The sequence below is a fragment of the Saccostrea echinata genome, unplaced genomic scaffold (assembly GCF_033153115.1).
Source record: "Saccostrea echinata isolate AGI-Se365-2 ecotype Australia unplaced genomic scaffold, CSIRO_AGI_Sech_v1 ptg000053l, whole genome shotgun sequence".
Classification (NCBI taxonomy): domain Eukaryota; kingdom Metazoa; phylum Mollusca; class Bivalvia; order Ostreida; family Ostreidae; genus Saccostrea; species Saccostrea echinata.
In genome coordinates this window covers 139520-157840 of record NW_026889802.1, presented here as the reverse complement: position 1 = coordinate 157840, position 18321 = coordinate 139520, and the positions used below count along the sequence as shown (strand labels likewise).

General features: G+C 31.8%; 1 protein-coding gene across 1 annotated transcript in view; it reads left to right on the top strand.

Annotated features, from left to right (window-relative positions):
* The first annotated feature begins 6596 nt into the window (after positions 1–6596).
* The window catches only part of LOC133204428 (uncharacterized), a 30952-nt gene continuing 19227 nt past the window's right edge, over positions 6597–18321 (top strand). Inside the window, exon 1 of the mRNA XM_061340156.1 lies at positions 6597–6657. Coding sequence (XP_061196140.1) covers positions 6597–6657 — 61 coding nt within the window. The remainder of the gene's footprint in view (positions 6658–18321) is intronic.

Sequence of the window (18321 nt, the reverse complement as noted above, 5' to 3'; positions counted from 1 at the left end):
TTTATGTAGCAATATATCGTTATCACCTGCATATGGGGTTTATGTCTCTCAGTTGATTCGATACGCAAGAGCATGCTCTACGCATGAACAATTTCTAAAACGAGGCAAGCTATTGACAAACAAATTGACGAAACAAGGATATCAAGTCTCTATTTTTGGTCGATACAATGACCTTGTCAGTACATACAATCTATCATCGAGTCACTGACTGACGTTTTTCATACTAACTGTTATACCATTATTTATACACTGAACTGTCTACGGATTTTTCCGATTTTTGTTTCCCGATCATAACAAGGAGCACACGGTGTGACCGGCCGACAGGGGATGCTCACTCCTCCATGACACCTGATCCCACTTCTATATTTTGAGGTCCGTGTTTGCTGTGCTCCAAATTTGTATCGTTTCATTGGACTTTCGAGATTGAATACTGTTCGTTATCTTCATAAACATGGTTTAACAGTTGATAAACTAGGTTTGTCGATTGTAAACTATAATTTACGAACTGTAAACTATAGTTAACGATTCGTTAACTATAGTTTTCATCAGTAAACTATATTTAATGGTTGTAAAGTGTAGTTTACGAATGCTAATCTAAGTTTATCTGTCTGTAAATAAACGTTAACAATAGATTTTGCTGATAAATATAGATTCTCATTTGTAAACTATTATTTACATTCGTTAACAATAGTTAAGAGTTCTTAATCATAGTTTCGCAAATCGTGAAACTATATTTATCAGATAAACTATGTTTTACATTCGATAATTATAGATTTCGGTCGTAAACCATAGTTAACTGTCATTAATACTCATAAAATGTATTTAACAGACGTAAACTATACATAACGATCGTAAACCATAGTTTTGAGAGATAAACTATGATTCATATTTGCCAATCATAGTTTATCGTCATAAACTATAATTAACACTCGTAAACTATAGTTAAGAGTTGTTAAATATAGTTTATGAATCTAAACACCTGTTAACTGTTAATGATAGTTTTCAATTCAAAATCTCGCTGCACCAATCACTAGAGGAAAAAATGAATGTGTGTCATTGCCGTAAGTTCTATATAAAAAACGCAACATATAAACAGAATTACTTGAGTAATTTCTCATCTTGATAATCTTAAATTTATGTTAAGCTTTCAATAACTCTTTAGATACCAGCAATCTCAGTCATTTTTGTTTGATCAATGCAAAAGGTTGGAAAGACGGCAAGGATAAATGTCAGTGATTTATTTCGTTGCTAAAGAAGAAAAATTTTATTACAAACCATCAAAATGAATTTCCCCCTATCTTTCTCTTTTAAATAAAACATACATTTTTATCGATAATTTTCCCGTCATTTTCTTTTTATTTCCAGCTAGATTTGCTTTAAAATGAAAGAACACTTACTTTTAATGTCAACAAGAAATATATATATATATATATATATATATATATATATATATATATATATATATATATATATATATATATATATATATATATATATATATATATATATATTTATTTATTTAAGAACCACTGAAAATAATCGTTATATAGCTAAATCTTATGCTGCAACTACAATTAACCTATCTATAAGTTACGGACAAAACTATTGTTAACTGTCGTTTTGATCGTAAGCTATACTATAGAGTCGTGAAATATAGTTTTACAGAAAACTGTGCATCTCCGATACAAAATCATGGATTCTGGCCTTAAACTGTGTTTCTAAACTGTAAAACTATATTTATCACAAATTTGTGAATTTGGCGCATTAAATATTTGTGAACTATAGGTTACAACTGTAAGTTATAATTAACATACGTTAATTGTATTTTAGAGTTGTAAACCATAGTTTACAAATCGTGAAACCGTCTTTATCAGATAAACTATGTTTTGCAATCGCAAATGATTGTTTTCGGTGTTAAGTATAGTTTACACTTGTGAAACATAGATTAAGGCGTTAACTATGGTTTAGAGATGTGAAATATAGATGAACGTCGTTAACTATGGTTTACGGTCGATAAACCTAGTTTATCAACTGTGAAACTAGGTTTAACTCATTTTTGTGAATTTGGCGTGCCATATGTATGGTATTTCAGATACAACATCGATGTCAGAAGTGGGTTTTTTTTTAATTAAATACCCCGCACAAGCGATCGTGCATTTTGGCGCCGAAAATCTCTTTGTCTCATACAAACATTATTTATGTTAAGAAACACTTTTTGTTCATTTTGTAGAATTCTTTTTTGAACTTTGTCTTTATCTCTTCTAGACAATATTTATTTTGAGAAACACTATTTGTTTATTTTGTAGTATTCTTTTTCTCTTTGTCTCTTCTAGACAATTCTTTTGAGAAACTCTATTTGTTTACTTTAAAAGATATGATTTTTTTCCTCAAAAATTCTCTTTTTCTCTTTGAGATATATTTTTAGAAATACTATTTATCAATTTCCTACTATTCTGCTCGAAATTTCTCTTTGATACTTCTAGATATTTTTTTTTAGAAAAAACTATTTGTTTATTCATATTTTTTTGTGGGGCAAAAAATTTATTTCTCTTTGTCTTCTGGTCTTGGAGACAATATATATATATATATTTTTAGAAATAGTATATTTTGTATTTTTCCCTTCTATTTTTCTTTTTTAATTTTTATGTTTTTCATTTTTTTTTCCCATTTCTTCTTCCTAGTATAAACCTACATGTTTTTCAAAGCAAAACAACATATCTAAATCGTCGGATTTTCTGATGATTTAGTAAAATAACAGCAAGTAGGGATCATAAAAACGGGTGTATATAAGTATAGGAGCGATAAAATCTAGATCATGACTACTCCTATTAATATCAATGAGGCTTCACTTGAATCCTTAAAAACCATCAGAAATATTAGAGGCAAAAGGGCTAAAGCAATATTAGAGATCAGAGATAAAAGGGAGAGGTAATCTTAGAAGTTCTAAAATTAATTCCCAATACCCCAAGTACAATCTTGGATCCCTGGTAGAAGATGGATTAATAATTTTGCCTTCCATTCTAAGACACTCTGATAATCCAGAACAAACACATCAGACATTCAAGCAACAGAAACCTCAGAAGATGGCTAAAACGAATAGTTTTTAAAAAATCCAAGATTTAGAGAGAGAGTTATCGGTAAAGGAAAGATAAGAGAAAGAGAGATTCAGATTAGAGATGGAAAGGATGAAATTAAGGAGAAAGACAAACTTTTGTGGAAGGGAGAAAGATATGTGGCTGAACAAGAAAGAAAAAACTAACTCTATTACACAAGAGCATGAGTGCTAGTCGAGAGAAAGCAGAGAATGTTTGAAGAGATGCAGAAAAAGTTTGAAATTAAAGAGGAAGAAATGACTGAAAAAAATTCTACTAGAGAAAGAGAGACGAACAAATGCAAATATTTGTAGATCAGAGAGAGAGAGTGGGGGTACAAAGATTATATTAAAAAGAATGAATAGAAAAAGTGGAACAATTCAGAATAAGAAAGAGCGAAGTAGATCTTAAAGAGAAAGAAATTGAAAAGAGGGATAGAGATTTAAGACAAATGACAAAAGAAGACAAAAGAGGGAGAGAGATTTAAGACGAGTGAAAGCAGAGAGAGAACATTTAGAATACATTTCACACATAAATAGGTTGGCTCCTCAAAATGTTTATCATAACAGTGAAAAAACAGAAGATAAGAGAAGTAGCACAAAAACACGATGCAGTCTTGCAACTCCCATATTGTCAGCATATGATGGGAAATCAGAGTGGAAATCCTATGTTGTACGGTTTTACCATATTGCAATGAAATACATGTGGAATGATAATGAAAAAAATGGACAAATTGATAGTATCATATCAAATAATTTAGTTATCGATAAAATCCTTTTGAGAAAATTTTTTAGTTGATTTAGATATTATTGGATTTTTTTTCTGCCCTTTACTGGCTTTAGATACAAATCATACATACAATGTATTGGACCCGCAGGACGACTTGACCTGGCGAAGTAACCTTTGAATGGCCTTCAGACAATTTTTATATTTTCGGTTATGGCATATAACTAACCACTGAGGCTAATTATAGGGATTGATTGATTGATTGTATGTTGTTTTACGTCCCATTCGAAAATTTTTCACTCATATAGAGACGCCACCATATACCGGTGAAGGGCTTCAAATTTTGACCTTTACTCGGCACTCAGGGCCATTGACAGACGATGCAAACAAACTTTCATCAAAAATCTTGAAAATAACAACTAAAGTCATACATATATAAGTAAATGAATAAGTTTAACTGTATAGATTATAATTTTCATTCAAATTTCACAATAATGCGAATTAAAGTGATATACAGGTGCATAGATTAATAAGGATAATTACAGAGTAGAATTTTGAACATTATAGAAAATTTAAAATTCATAAATATTTTAGAAAATTAATATTTGTATCATTTACAACTAAAATGGGTCCAAAAATATATAACAATCCATTTTTGTCGGTATCATCTGTCTTTAATATTCATGTTGAAGACCAGTTAGAAAATTATTGACTGATGATTCGCGAAAAATCCTTTATATACATGTACCCAGATCTTGAACCCTCTTTATCATGGATCTCTGATTTTGTGGAATATGAGAATTTTACTTTATATTTAAATTCTTATGTAAAAAGTGGAAGCCAACATACAGATATATCCTAGAACCAGGGGACTTGAATTGAATCAAATGTATTCCTCACTAGACTAGAATGCTTTAATATGAATTCTCAATTTTATTTGTAAATTTCTGGAGGATTTTCAAATTAATTGCTTATTTCGAAAGTAAAACCCATTGCTGCTCCTTTTTTGAATCTGATGTAATGACATTCATCAGCTACACTACATGGGGATGCTTACGTATCGATATAAGAGATTGCAGCCTTGTTATTTCTGAGAGAGAAAAAAGAGAATTTTCATCCATAATCTTGTGTTAAATTCTGTCGTACCCCTACCTTACTTCCGGTCCATGAGTTGAAAATATTTTAACCTAGTACTTAACATAAAGATAATTGCATATAATATGCCCATTGCAACCCAAGTCTGTCCCCAGGGACTAGTACTTGGACTCACATGCTTCACCACACAAGGATTTTTTTAAATACAATGTACGTATAGTTCATCTCACAAGAAACCGAGCGATAATTCTGTATAAGTTATAAATTAAATCATAATACAGAATGTACTCTTGAGAGTTGAACACATCAACCATAAAGAAAGGAAAATTTATCAATTATCGAAGTAATTTCGCCTTTTTTAAATACAAAAAAAATATGCATTTAACATTTGTTAAAAATACACTGCAAAAATGTTACACAATACTGCTTTCATGTATTGCACGTTTCTATATTATTAAGCATTACATAAATATTTCTGGATTCCAAATAATGACACATTTCTAGTGGAATTCCTGGTGGACCAATTTTTGGGTCACCCTTGCCCACGAATTTACATCTCCAACAAAACCTTGGCAATATTTCAATTTATCATGTCTTTTGAACTTTAACCTACTTAAGAATATATTTTCCCACGAATCAGTCAGATTGACAAAAGACTTTCAAAGGTTTAATGTATTTTTTTTAAAAATTGACCAACTTAGCAAAGTCAGCGGGGTCTGAACGCTGGATTCAGGAACCATGAATTTTACAATTTCGGTAAAGGGTTAGTTACTCATTGAAATTGAGCTAATAGTTTGCCTGCTACATGTATATGAAAGAAATATTCAAAATTATAATGTATTTTAGAATATATTGCAATTAAGCCCCATCCTGGGGCCTGAAACATTTGCCTATATCCATGAATTTCACAATTTGATAGAAGACTAAGTGTTTATTGTATCATAGAAACTATTTGCCTGCTATATGTCCATGTGTAGAGAAAAATATTTGTGATGTTATTTATTTTCAACATATTTGGATAGCTGAGACGTTAAACAGAACTCATCTATGCCTAGCTATAGTGTCTGTGTGGAAGCAAACGATAGGAATTTGAGATTCAGATTTCCATACGTCATGGTGGTCATCAGATCTGGACACAAAACCACGAAGTTAACGCCCAACATTCTTTTTTTTTCTTTAAAGAAAATTGTCTATTTAATTAGAAACAAATTTTAACTGAGAAAAAAGATTGAATTAAATAGATAATCCTTATTTCACCTAATTTTCTAATGTGGTTTACCAATCTTAGAGGAAATTCGAATACCTTCTGATTGATCGCCTCCAAATAATTAATCGATTTGCAAAATAGGGTCATTTCAACATCACAGGATTGTCACTCTGTATGTATGATGATGTTAAGTGTATTCAAAAATTTGAAAGTTAGGGAACAAAAATGACACAAAATAAAAAAATAGATCAAAATAATATCAACATTGTGAAGAGATATGAAAAGAAGACCTTGACAACTTCACCTGCTTGGTTGGATGACCCCGAATTGGCAGGAATTGATTAAGCGAGTAGCTACAGTCAGACAAGCATTTCAATGTAAACCAGGAATTGATACTTATTAAGCTAATAGCTATAGTCAGACAGGCATTTCAAGGTAAACAGGCAGAAGAGTAAAAAGGTGTAGGAAACCAGATCATGTCTGGGAAGTGTTGTGTTCTTATGGTATTGTCTCTATTCAAAGTGACAGAGTCTACAGGTGAGTTAAATAACTTTCTTGATAAATTAATTTAGTTCATAATATCATGACAAAATCCACATATTTCTTTTGGGAAGAAGAATTAATTTGTCAATGACAAGATTCACCTTTTCTGCTATTTTTCTTTCACATTTAAAACTTTATAGCCCATCATAGATTTATTAACAATTCATATTCATATGTGATGAATCTTCAATGTTTTGGTAACTGCTGAGAGACAGAGTTCTGTGTGGTCTACAAAATAGACTTACACTTAAGGATCACTTTGTCTGGAATCTCGTTCACGGCTTTTACATTTACCCGGTACTTAAGGGAGCCGACTGGGGTTTTATTGTGTGAAAACTACTATAGAGAAACTCTTTAATTTTATACCCTATATACCTTACATTGACTTCAGTATACATGCCAAGTTTAGTGAAAATCTACTGTCTGGTTATTTTTCAGGGACCGTCTCAAAATTCGGGTACATTTACTATAGGATTATATAGGAAAATACCATTTTTTCGCACTTCGGAGCAAATTATACAAATACTACTATAGACTTTTTGCTCAAATTTTATTATTTGATGGGTAACACTATATTGTACATTTTATGCAAGAAACACAAAATTCTACCGTCTGGTTTCCAGAGGGGGCATCTCAAAATGTCAAAATTCATGATATTTTCCTGCTTTTATGGAGTAAAACAAAACATGACAGATACCACAGATTTACAAGTACAGTGTAAAAATGATTGCTATGTTCTCAATTTTCTATGTTTAAAATTCCAAGAGCATACATTTTATACTTTTTATTTTATGGCATAATTAATGACCCCGCTTAAAGAACTTCGGTTATTCATAACGTCAAAAACACGCTATTACGACGTCTTTCTACCCATCATTTGAAAAATCGTTAAAAAAATCAGTTATTTAAAAACGTAATTAGATTTTTTGACCTCATATTTCCTAAATTTGTTATTTTTTTTTTATATAAATTATGTAAAACTAGTTGCTTTAAAAGAGTAAATACGCTTTATTTTACTATGCTGCGCGAAGTATTGCGCAATGAAAACCCCAGTCGGTCCCCTTAAGAAAAGAGATGGGGATCTTTAAGTCTTGTGTTTTACTTAGCATAACGACTACTGACCAAGTGACCCTAAAATTCACTTTTACTTTACTTTCTAAAAATATTCGTAATGATAATTTACTTTCTAGCTTTTCAAACGTGAGAGTCAGGTTTTTATAACATCTTAAACACTGTTTTCAAGACTGTTTTGAATTATGCCAAACTGATAGATCTATTGAAAACTTAATACATGTTTATTGATAATTTTCATTAAGGTCTGACGACGCGTTCCTCAAATATCTGTTTTATAGCTCATCGTAATATATATAAAAATATTCATAACTATCATTCTCTGGTAATTTCTAAATTGCTTTCAACATGTCTTAAAAAACAAGTACATCAAAAATTGTAATGTTAGCAATTCAAAAGATTACCAAAAGGATTATATCGGAAACACCACGCTCTGGTATCTTGCACAAATGTCTGGTAAACAGGTCTGGATGATTTCCAAATATGGAAGTCAAGAACGATAACCGTGAATGGCTATTATAAATACACAGATAAACAAGGCGGTAATCCTTCTGACCAATCAGATAACGGCATTAGATAAACCCATGAGAAAATAAATAAAACACCTGGTTTTAAAGTTTTTTGCTCAAAAGATTTTTTTTTTTTGAACAACCTTTTTGTAAACTTTATGCACATTAAGGAATAATATAGTATATTTGACATTCTACCGTGAACAAACACGACTTGAAAGCTTAATATAAATTCTAAGTTGGATTAAAAATCTGTCACTACAAGGTAGCAATCCCAAAAGTTTAACTTGTGAGAAGAAATTTGATATAAATACGGCAGATTTTCAGTTTTTAGAGCCTGGCATGATAAAGTTTTCGTATGGGAATGTAACAGTCTTAATTATTTCCTGAGTGTTTATTACAAAATCGTCCATGCAGTTTCTGATATGCGAGGTACATGTGAGATATGGTGATAAAAAGCATTCATGAACATTCCCTTTTCTCCATGTTTTCCACCTTTCCTTGTGTCCATTTAAAGTGTAATAACATGGTATTCGGCGCTCTTGAAACCCGTGTTATTTTAAAACAACATGTACATGTAGTCTATACGATGAATATATTTACCAACACAAGAGTATGTTCTGCTAAATGTTATAATTGTACTTGATAATACTTGTCGGTGTGATCTATTCCTCCGTAAACGATCGCATAGTTACAAGCATTAATTTTTTTTCCCGAGATGAAAATGTCAGGTTTGTTCACGGTAAATATGTGGGGAATACCTTATTCTTCCAAACTTTTCATCTTACTTCTAAGGATTTTTTTGTCAAAAAAATCTTTTTGGGGAAAAAAACCAAAGCACGTCTTCTCTTTTTGTTCCTTTGAAATATATTTTGGGGTGTGTAAAAATGCTATTGTCTGATTGGGCAGAGAAATATTTACGTGTATATGATGTATATTTATAGCAACTTTCAGTTATCGTTTCTTGACTTCCATATTTGGAAATCGTCCAGACCTGGTAAAGTACCTCAAGTAGCAATATTTCAAAGACAAGTTTTTTGGGAAAATCATATATTACCGAGGAACCTGTCGTCGGACCTTAAGCTAGAATTCTTTTGTAATATTAGTAGAAATCAGATTAATTTGCAAACTGTGAAAAGAGTGCAGATGTCATATTTTTTAAGTCATGTGCGTTAGTACATGTTTTTTCCAATTATTTTTTTTATCCCTCGGATTACTTGTTCAAAAATAATTGTATATAGAAAAAAAAAAAAAAAAAAAAAAAAAAAAAAAAAAAAAATAGTTACAGATCGTAAAAATTCTGAATTTCTTTGTGGTGAAACTTTCATCTTCTCTTACGCTAGACAATTGATTGTAAAAAAAGATTGTATGTAGTTAATTAATAAATGTCAAATGATCATACATGTTTATGTATTAAAACACTTTTATTTATTTTGGTCATGATTGTGTGTGTGTGTGTGTGTTTATTAGAATGGTGTCATATGAAAACAGAGACTACTATCTTATTAATAATACAGTTGTCAAAGGTTTTTGGGCTGTATCCTGGGAACAGAAAGTGTGTTTAGTATTTAATTATCTTACACAAACACAACATTACCCATTCTGAAGAGTGTCAACCTGCGATACCTCTTCTTCATACAATAATGCAAGTACACTCAATTTTATGGATGATGAGCAGTAAAATTGCCTTAAGATTCTCCAGATTTGCTTTGACAATAACTTTGCCTTTGTGAAATATAAATGTAATGGAACATTCCGAAATAACAAATCCAACATTAACAAATATTTTTAAAAAAAAATTATTAACCCATCACCATACTTCGGATTTTAGAGCATATTTTATGGTGTTTAAGCCTTATATTTAATCATGTACAATGTAGAACACGTAGGAAATAATGTACATATAATGTATACAAACAAAACATGAAAAAGTTATTAAAGAAAATGGGTGTTTTGGCGGGTGATCTGTACGAATCATTTATAAGTTAAATGTCTATGATTTGGTCGGCTGACCACAACTGGACAGACTTTACATGAACAAAGTTACGTACATTGGTAAATGTTACATTTACATTGAAATTTACATTGAAATACCTTGTCAAATTGTAATATCCCAATAATTACGATAACAAAGTAACACTTCAAACAAATAAACACTTATAAGATAATAGGGTTAAGTTAAATGCAATTATATTTAAGTTTCAGTGGGTTGTAAGAATTGCTTTTTCTCTCGATGCAAATGAACTAAAGTTTTTAAATCTTAATAAATCAGTACATAAAATTAATTAAGCACTAAGCACTGCACACTAAAGAGTTCTATAAGCAGGGCAGTTTTTTTTCATATGGAGGAGTCTGTCCTTAGAAGAAAAATAGAATAAATGGGAATCTTTGGAGATCAGGTCTTCCAACAATCTGTTGGAATTCCCATGGGTACCAATTGCGCCCCCTTATTAGCAGATCTATTTTTGTATTCATATGAAGCAGAATTTATTCTAAAACTTCTACATGAGAAGACGAAAACACTTGCTGTGGATTTCAACTCGACATTTCGATATATAGACAACGTATTATCAATAAACAATAGTTACTTTCATTCATATGTCGACTCGATATATCCCACTGAGCTTGAAATAAAAGATACCACAGATTCTGGCACATCTGTTTCATATTTAGATATTTTACTAGAAAAAGACGTTAATGGTATCATAACAACAAAGCTGTATGATAAAGGTGATGACTTCCACTTTTCAATCGTCAACTTCCCTTACTAATATAGAAATATACCCTTATCACCTGCATATGGGGTTTATTTCTCTCAGTTGATTCGATACGCAAGAGCATGCTCTACGTATGAACAATTTTTAAAACGAGGCAAGCTATTGACAAACAAGTTGATGAAACAAGGATATCAACAGTCTCGTTTGAAGTCATCTTTTAGCAAGTGTTACGGTCGATACAATGACCTTGTCAGCACATACAGCCTATCACTGAGTCAAATGCTGACTGACGTTTTTCACACTAATTGCTAGGTCATTATTTATACACTGAACTGTCTACGGATTTTCCGGGTTTTTTTCCGATCATGACAATGTGACCGGTCGCCAGGTGATACTCACTCCTCCATGGCACCTTATCCCACCTCTGATGTTTTAGAGGTCCGTGTTTGCTCTGCTCCAAATTTGTATTGTTTCATTAGACTTTCGAGATTGAATACTTTTCGTTATTTTCATATTTCTTTCTTTTTTTACAGTTATGAATATGTTATAACACACAAATAACGTTTAAAATCATAGAGAGATGCCCAAAAGATAGAATTTTTTAAAATAAAAACACGTTTAAAAATGCCACATTTTGTACCAAATGACTCATGTAGCCACATTTCAAGTTTTTTAAATAGAAAATCAGAACAGAATATCGGGAAATTATTTCCATTTCCTGTTTCACAGGAACCCGATACATTAAAAGAATGTTATAGATCAATGAAGTTTTTAAGTGAGCCCCAATTTCTGCCTAATGCCAATCAAATGAGCTCTTGTTCTGATGACAAGATAACCATTTCTGCCCTGGGGGTTATAAAACTTTTTGAGAACGAACTCCGTGCTCAAACTCATACTCCGTTCTCCAAACCATACTCATACTCAAAGTTCCACTCTAATTTGTATATAAATTTTGAGTATGAGTATGGTTTGGAGAACGGAGTATGAGTCTGAGCACAGAGTTTGTTCTCAAAAAGTTTTATAACCTCCGGGCCTGATTTTTCTTTGCGAACGTTTAAGTTTTGTTTACCTTTTATTTTAGGATTGAAAACGCGTATTGATCAGTCAGAAATTATTTGGGTAAGGAACATCTTTGTTTTCTCTTTTTTATTGTCAAGATAATTTGGAATAATTTGGTATGGTAGCCCCTTATGTTAGATTGTAATGCACCAAATCTAAACATTTAAGTCCCATCCCCCAGTCTTAAATAGTTAGGGTTGCTTATTATTATATAGTCATTGTAAAGGGGAGAGGAAAGTGCTGATCTATCTATAATACAATGGGTGGATTTTCTTTTAAATTAACTAGATGAAATCCCGCGCAAGCGCGGAGAATTGAATTTGAACCACTACCGATAGAAAAATTCCAATCATATATTGTAGTTTCTATTCACGACCAACAGGCTTATAGTAGGAATTTAGAAATACTTTGTACAAAATCAAGCATTTTGCTTTAAAGCAGAAGTAGATGTACGTCACCCCCCCCCCCCCCCCCCCTTGTAAAAACTTGAAGAAAAAAAAAACAATTTCATTAATTGACGTTTATTGTGAAACCTGTTATACTATGTTATGGATATTGTACCTAAGGTGCTCTTATCTCATTTCCGTCAAGGATAAAAGCAGCGAATATACCGGTACACATTTTAATGACTAATTTTTTGGGGTAAACATTAGGTTTTAACGCCCTATGGCCGAGTATTTGATACAAAAGACTGTATTCAGAAAAATAAAACCTGAAATGTATTGATAAAAGCACAAAAATTTTACCGCTTTAATTGTATTTGAACAATACCTTATTCATTAATTTTCTCTTTTCATTACGAAGTACAATTTGTACTTCGGGTTCGTTGCCGCTATACTCTCAGTGAGGAATATACAAATTTTACCGATAAATTATGAAAACCTACTAATAGTCTTTCAATTTGTATAAATATATTAACACCTTATTGTGTTACCAATGATTTACCATTATTTCAATGACCATTCACACAAAAGCTTTTATTTTTATGTTCGAGGCTACAATCGCCTCGTTTTTCTGCTTAACATCGGGCTCGATGCTATACGATGTTCTAGAAGTTTCCGTCAATAGTAAGATCAGTGAATGTCGAAAGTAATTTGCATATTTTCCTTTTTAATAGGTTATCACAACTTATTTCTTTTATATCATTTAAATGAAGTTTTGATTGAATAATTCAGTGATGACGTTTTATGAAATAAATAAACGATTGCTTGTTGTCAGTTTCATTAAAAATTGCCAGTAACTTAGATCCGCCAACCGGAACCGCCACCGTACTCACGTTATTGCTATTTCATGGTTGTTTATAGAAAATGAAAGTAGACTTTTAATTTAACGTACGACACTTACTAATGGAGTGAAATCTGAATATAGTTTACGGACATCATCTTGTATCTAGTGTATTCATAGATGAGTTAGTAAGAACTCTGGTGCACCCGTTTCGGAGTTTATTTGCAAAATTTATTAATTTATAAGTATAGATGTTTCAAACATAACTTTTTTTATCGCAACTTAACAAGTTCATCTCTCAGTATCAATAATATTCCTGAACTTCCTTTCTATTCAAATGAAACAAAATAATTTTGAAATTTATATCGAGTATCATGCTGTATAAGGAAACATATACGAGTATCATCTGTATAAACAAACTACTTCATGTCGTGCAGTTATTGAATAAGATCACCATCAGAATTCGTTTATCCTGAATGACAATAATGGAAAAGTTAAAATATTAATGAAATCGTACATCAAATGACACTAAATTGTGGATTAACAAATACATCTGCGTATTTCATTTTAGTTATCTTACGGTAAACCCATTATGGTACTTTAAGCCTGGGGGTTATTTCGATTTTTATATGATTCTAATGATTCAATGATATCAAGATGGTGTCATGCAACAATTATACCCGCATATAAGTGTTTGCCTCTTAAAATATTCTCCTCTGTGCCTGGGAACATGAAGCTAATGAAGAAGTTACATTAGTTATTCCATAATTTGCATAAAATGATCCATTGAGAAAACTAACAATGGGCCTCGTTAGTATTTCATAAGGTAGATTCATTAGCAGTCTGAAACTTAAGAATTAAATGACGCATAAATGCTGTTACGGCTGAAATGAAATATGGAGATAACGATTAGTAATCAAACTTTAAGTCCATTGCAACAATACAAATCGGGAGCAGACACGAACCTCCTCAAAACATCAGGGGGTAGGATCAAGTGCCATGGAGGAGTAAGTATCCCCTGTCAACCGGTCACACCCACCGCGTTAAAATGACATTTCCAAAACCTTAGTGCAAATCTGCAGGATACCATCAGATTCTAAAACTTGATTTGGCTACTGTGCATGTGCATAATGTGAGACGATTTCTGACTATATATATATATATATATATATATATATATATATATATATATATATATATATATATATATATATATATATATATATATATATATATATATATATATATATATATATATATTTAAAAGGATTGATGTATTTGGCCCCAAAATTAGCCTCCCCTGTGAAAATAAAACTTCCCAGACCTTACTGCATATCTACTGGACATGACCAACCGTATATCAAAAGATAAACTGACTACTGCTTAAAATGAAGGAGGAGTTTTGGGAACCGTAGTTTTGTAGAAAAAAAGTTTTTGGACCACCAATTCGCCCCAGGATGATGATAAAAATTCTGAAACCCTATTGCACATCTACATGGTAGCACCTATATCATTTCAAATTAAAATTCAACTAACTATTAAAATTTTAGAGAAATTCTTGTAACCAGATCTTTGTAGAGCAGGTTTTTGTAGAAAAAATATTTTTACTCCAATTGACCTATTAACGAGGAACGTGTCTTCTGACATGAAATGAAAATTTTAAAACCTTATTGCACATTTACAGGAGGTAACATATCATATTCTAAAAGATGAATTATCTACTGCTTAAAATATAAAAGGGGTTTGATGAAGACTTTGAGGAAAACATCGTTTTTCCATCCTCATAATTGACCCTTTGGTTGAAAATTCTTAAACCGTATTTTAGATATTCTCAAACCGTATTGAAGCTATACAGGACACCAGAAATCATATTCAAAAGGATAAATTGCGTAAAGTGGAAGAGGTGTTTTGGAAACCAAGTTTACAGATAAAAATGTAATTTTCGTTTAGAAAACAAGGTTTATGTACAAAAAAGTGTATGTTCATGTTGACTTCCAGTTGGTCATTAAGGTGAAAATAAAAATTCCCAAACCTTTTTGCAAATTTACAGGCCATCGCCTATAATACTTCAAAAGATGAATTGACCCCACTACTAAGAAAGTGTAGGTATAATTATTAAGTCCATAGTTGTTTTGATTGATTCAAGTCAACATTGAAGCTCTGTTTGATTCCATATGGATCATTACAAAAAATCATGTTAGTTGTAAGCACATGTATTTTATTGTAAATGATGAAAAATCTAAGTCACAATATTAAATGCATTAAAAAATTGGCTAGGAGACATGCAAGTATCAGGGGAGGTATGTTGACATGAAGGACGGTTTCTTGTCTAGATTTGCAAGATTCATGAATTTGAGTTTTACACAACAGTGGTCTCCCAGTAAAAATAGTGTTACAACAAGATGTGTTGTGAAACACTGATGCCCCCGAATGGCATCTTATGGCGAAGGTTAAAGTTTCTTAAATGCAAGTCAAAATCCAGGCCAAAAGATAAAAAATGTTAAATTTGAAAGCCCTAGCTGCAACTGTTCAAAAGTTATGGCAAAGGTTAAAGTTTTTTAAAAGTAAAGTAAAACATCAAGGTCAAGCTCAAAGTTGTTGGTATCCAAAGGAAGGTCTTGTCACAAGGATTACATATGTAAAGTATGAAAGCCCTAGCACCAACCATTCAAAAGTTATGGCCAAGGTTAAAGTTTTTTGAAAGTAGGCCAAACTCCTATGTCAAGGTCAAAGGGTCAAAGTGGTTGGAATCCAAAAGAAGGTCTTGTCACAAAGATTACATATGTGAAGTATGAAAGCCCTAGCTCTAACCGTTCAAAAGTTATGGCCAAGGTTAAAGTTTTTCTAAAGTAGGTCAAACTCCTAGGTCAAAGGGTCAAAGAAGTTGATATCCAGAGGAAGATCTTGTCACAATTAATGCACATGTGACGTTTGAAACCCCAAGCACCAACTGTTCAAAAGTTATGGCCAAAGTTAAAGTTTTTCAAAAGTAGGTCAAACTCTAAGGTCAAGGTCAAAAGGTCAAAGTTGTTGGTATTCAAAGGAAGGCCTTGTCACAAAGAATACACATGTGAAGATTGAAACCCCAAGCACCAACTGTTCAGAAGTTATGGCCAAGGTTAAAGTCTCATAATATTTTGCAAAAGTGGGTCAAACTCCAAGGTCAAGGTCAAAAGGTCAAATATGATGGTATCCAAAGAAAGGTCTTGTCACAAGGAATACACATGTGAAATATGAAAGTCATAGCTCCAACCAATCAAAAGTTATGGGCAATGTTAAAGTTGACAAAAGACAGACAAACAGACAAACAGACAGACAGGACAAAAACAATATACCCCCGGGATCTTTCGATCCGGGGGCATATAAATATAAATGTTATAAAATACATAGTACATATTTGATCAGAAATGTTCATTTTAGCTTCAAACTCAGAAGAAAAAAATGCTTAAAAAATCAATTATACAGAATCATCCAATTTAAAACGCATTTTTGATCAGCTACTGATGAACTCTTGCATTCAAATTAACGATTGAAGTGCTATTGAAAAGTTAAAAATTTAACGGAATAGTTCGTATCAATTATGAATGCCATTGTTAAAATAATGTATGGCGTAAATATTGTTCAAAGCACAAAAATGCTCTTGTTATTTTCAGATGGGAATTCATGACACATTTTACAAATTTTAATCTGATGCTTTGTTTTGGTACAATGAGTGCATTTGCATTTAGACTTTTTTCTTTGCTTTCACTTATTTTATTGATAATGGAATTATTTTTCAGCATACATTTTAGTTCATAAACTAATGCGTACTTGTTTTAAAAAGTGTTTGAGATTTTGTTTGTGTTTGGCAATTATAACTTTTTGTTTGGGATAAAACCCTTGAGAACAATTTTATCAATACACTCATTGATCCCTGTATAAGGATCTGATGTTTGCACAACATCATTTATTCGTCATCATCATTAAATTGAAGTCAGAAAAAAAAAAACAAATCATCAAATTATGTGGACTGATGATAAGGCTTGTGTTTGATTTAACACTTGTCTGATTACTTGATTAGAAGATTCTGCCTTTAGGCTTGTTCTTGACTTTGATATAAAACTCTTCAATATTTGATTCATGAATCTGCAGGAATATTGGTAAATATATATAAAAATTCAATAATACAAATCGTAACCCTAAACAAATCCTAGAGACGTCATTCAAGAAATGTTAATCAACACAAAATGCATCTTTATACTTGCTTGTCAATTTGACAAAGGACAGCTTATGAAATTATAATACTTACATTAAAGTTACAGTATCAATTTGCGACCAATCGTATTCCTTGAGTTCATGGTATGAACGAAGTACAATTTACACAGAGAGTACTTGCATGTAGATTTCATTCTTGCTGCTATTGCTTCAGTTGAAGGTAATGCAAGACTCAATTTAACACTAATTTGACGAATTTTCTTTGTTGTTTTACTGGGCTTGGGAGACGTTCTTTAAAATGTTATTTAGAATATTTTCTTCGTTTGGCTCTTAATGTTTGCTTCATCCCTGCCCTGATTACAACTGTTGTCTCGTCCCTTCTCTGAATACAATTGTTGCCTATCCCTGCAATTGAAAAAAATCTTTAAAACTTCGTTATATAGGGATAATCTGCATATGAGCGCTTGGCGAAGGAACAGTCGGTACCTATGTTTACGTCGAAGGTTTGAAAGGGAGCGGCGAACTAGAATCGAACCCAAGCCCTCCGAAGCCTTACGAAACAAACGCCCTATCACTAGGCCATATGTAACTGAATAATTGTTAGCTTGTGTAAATTTCGGAAATTTGGAAATTTACCCCATCCCGAAGAGAGGGCAATGAATTATTTGATTATCGGGTAGATTTTGCAGTTATCAATTTTTGCGAAATTTTATTGTTTAGTTGTTTTTGGTATAATAATTGCATATTTCTTAATCTACTCCCTGAGAAAGAGACATTTCCCTTCCTTTGAAAACTTGAATAACTCGGGTATGTGCCGGTTTTGTTAAAGGTCTTAAGAATTTTAGAAAATTTTAAAATTTTAAAAAGCGGAACATAGATCAATT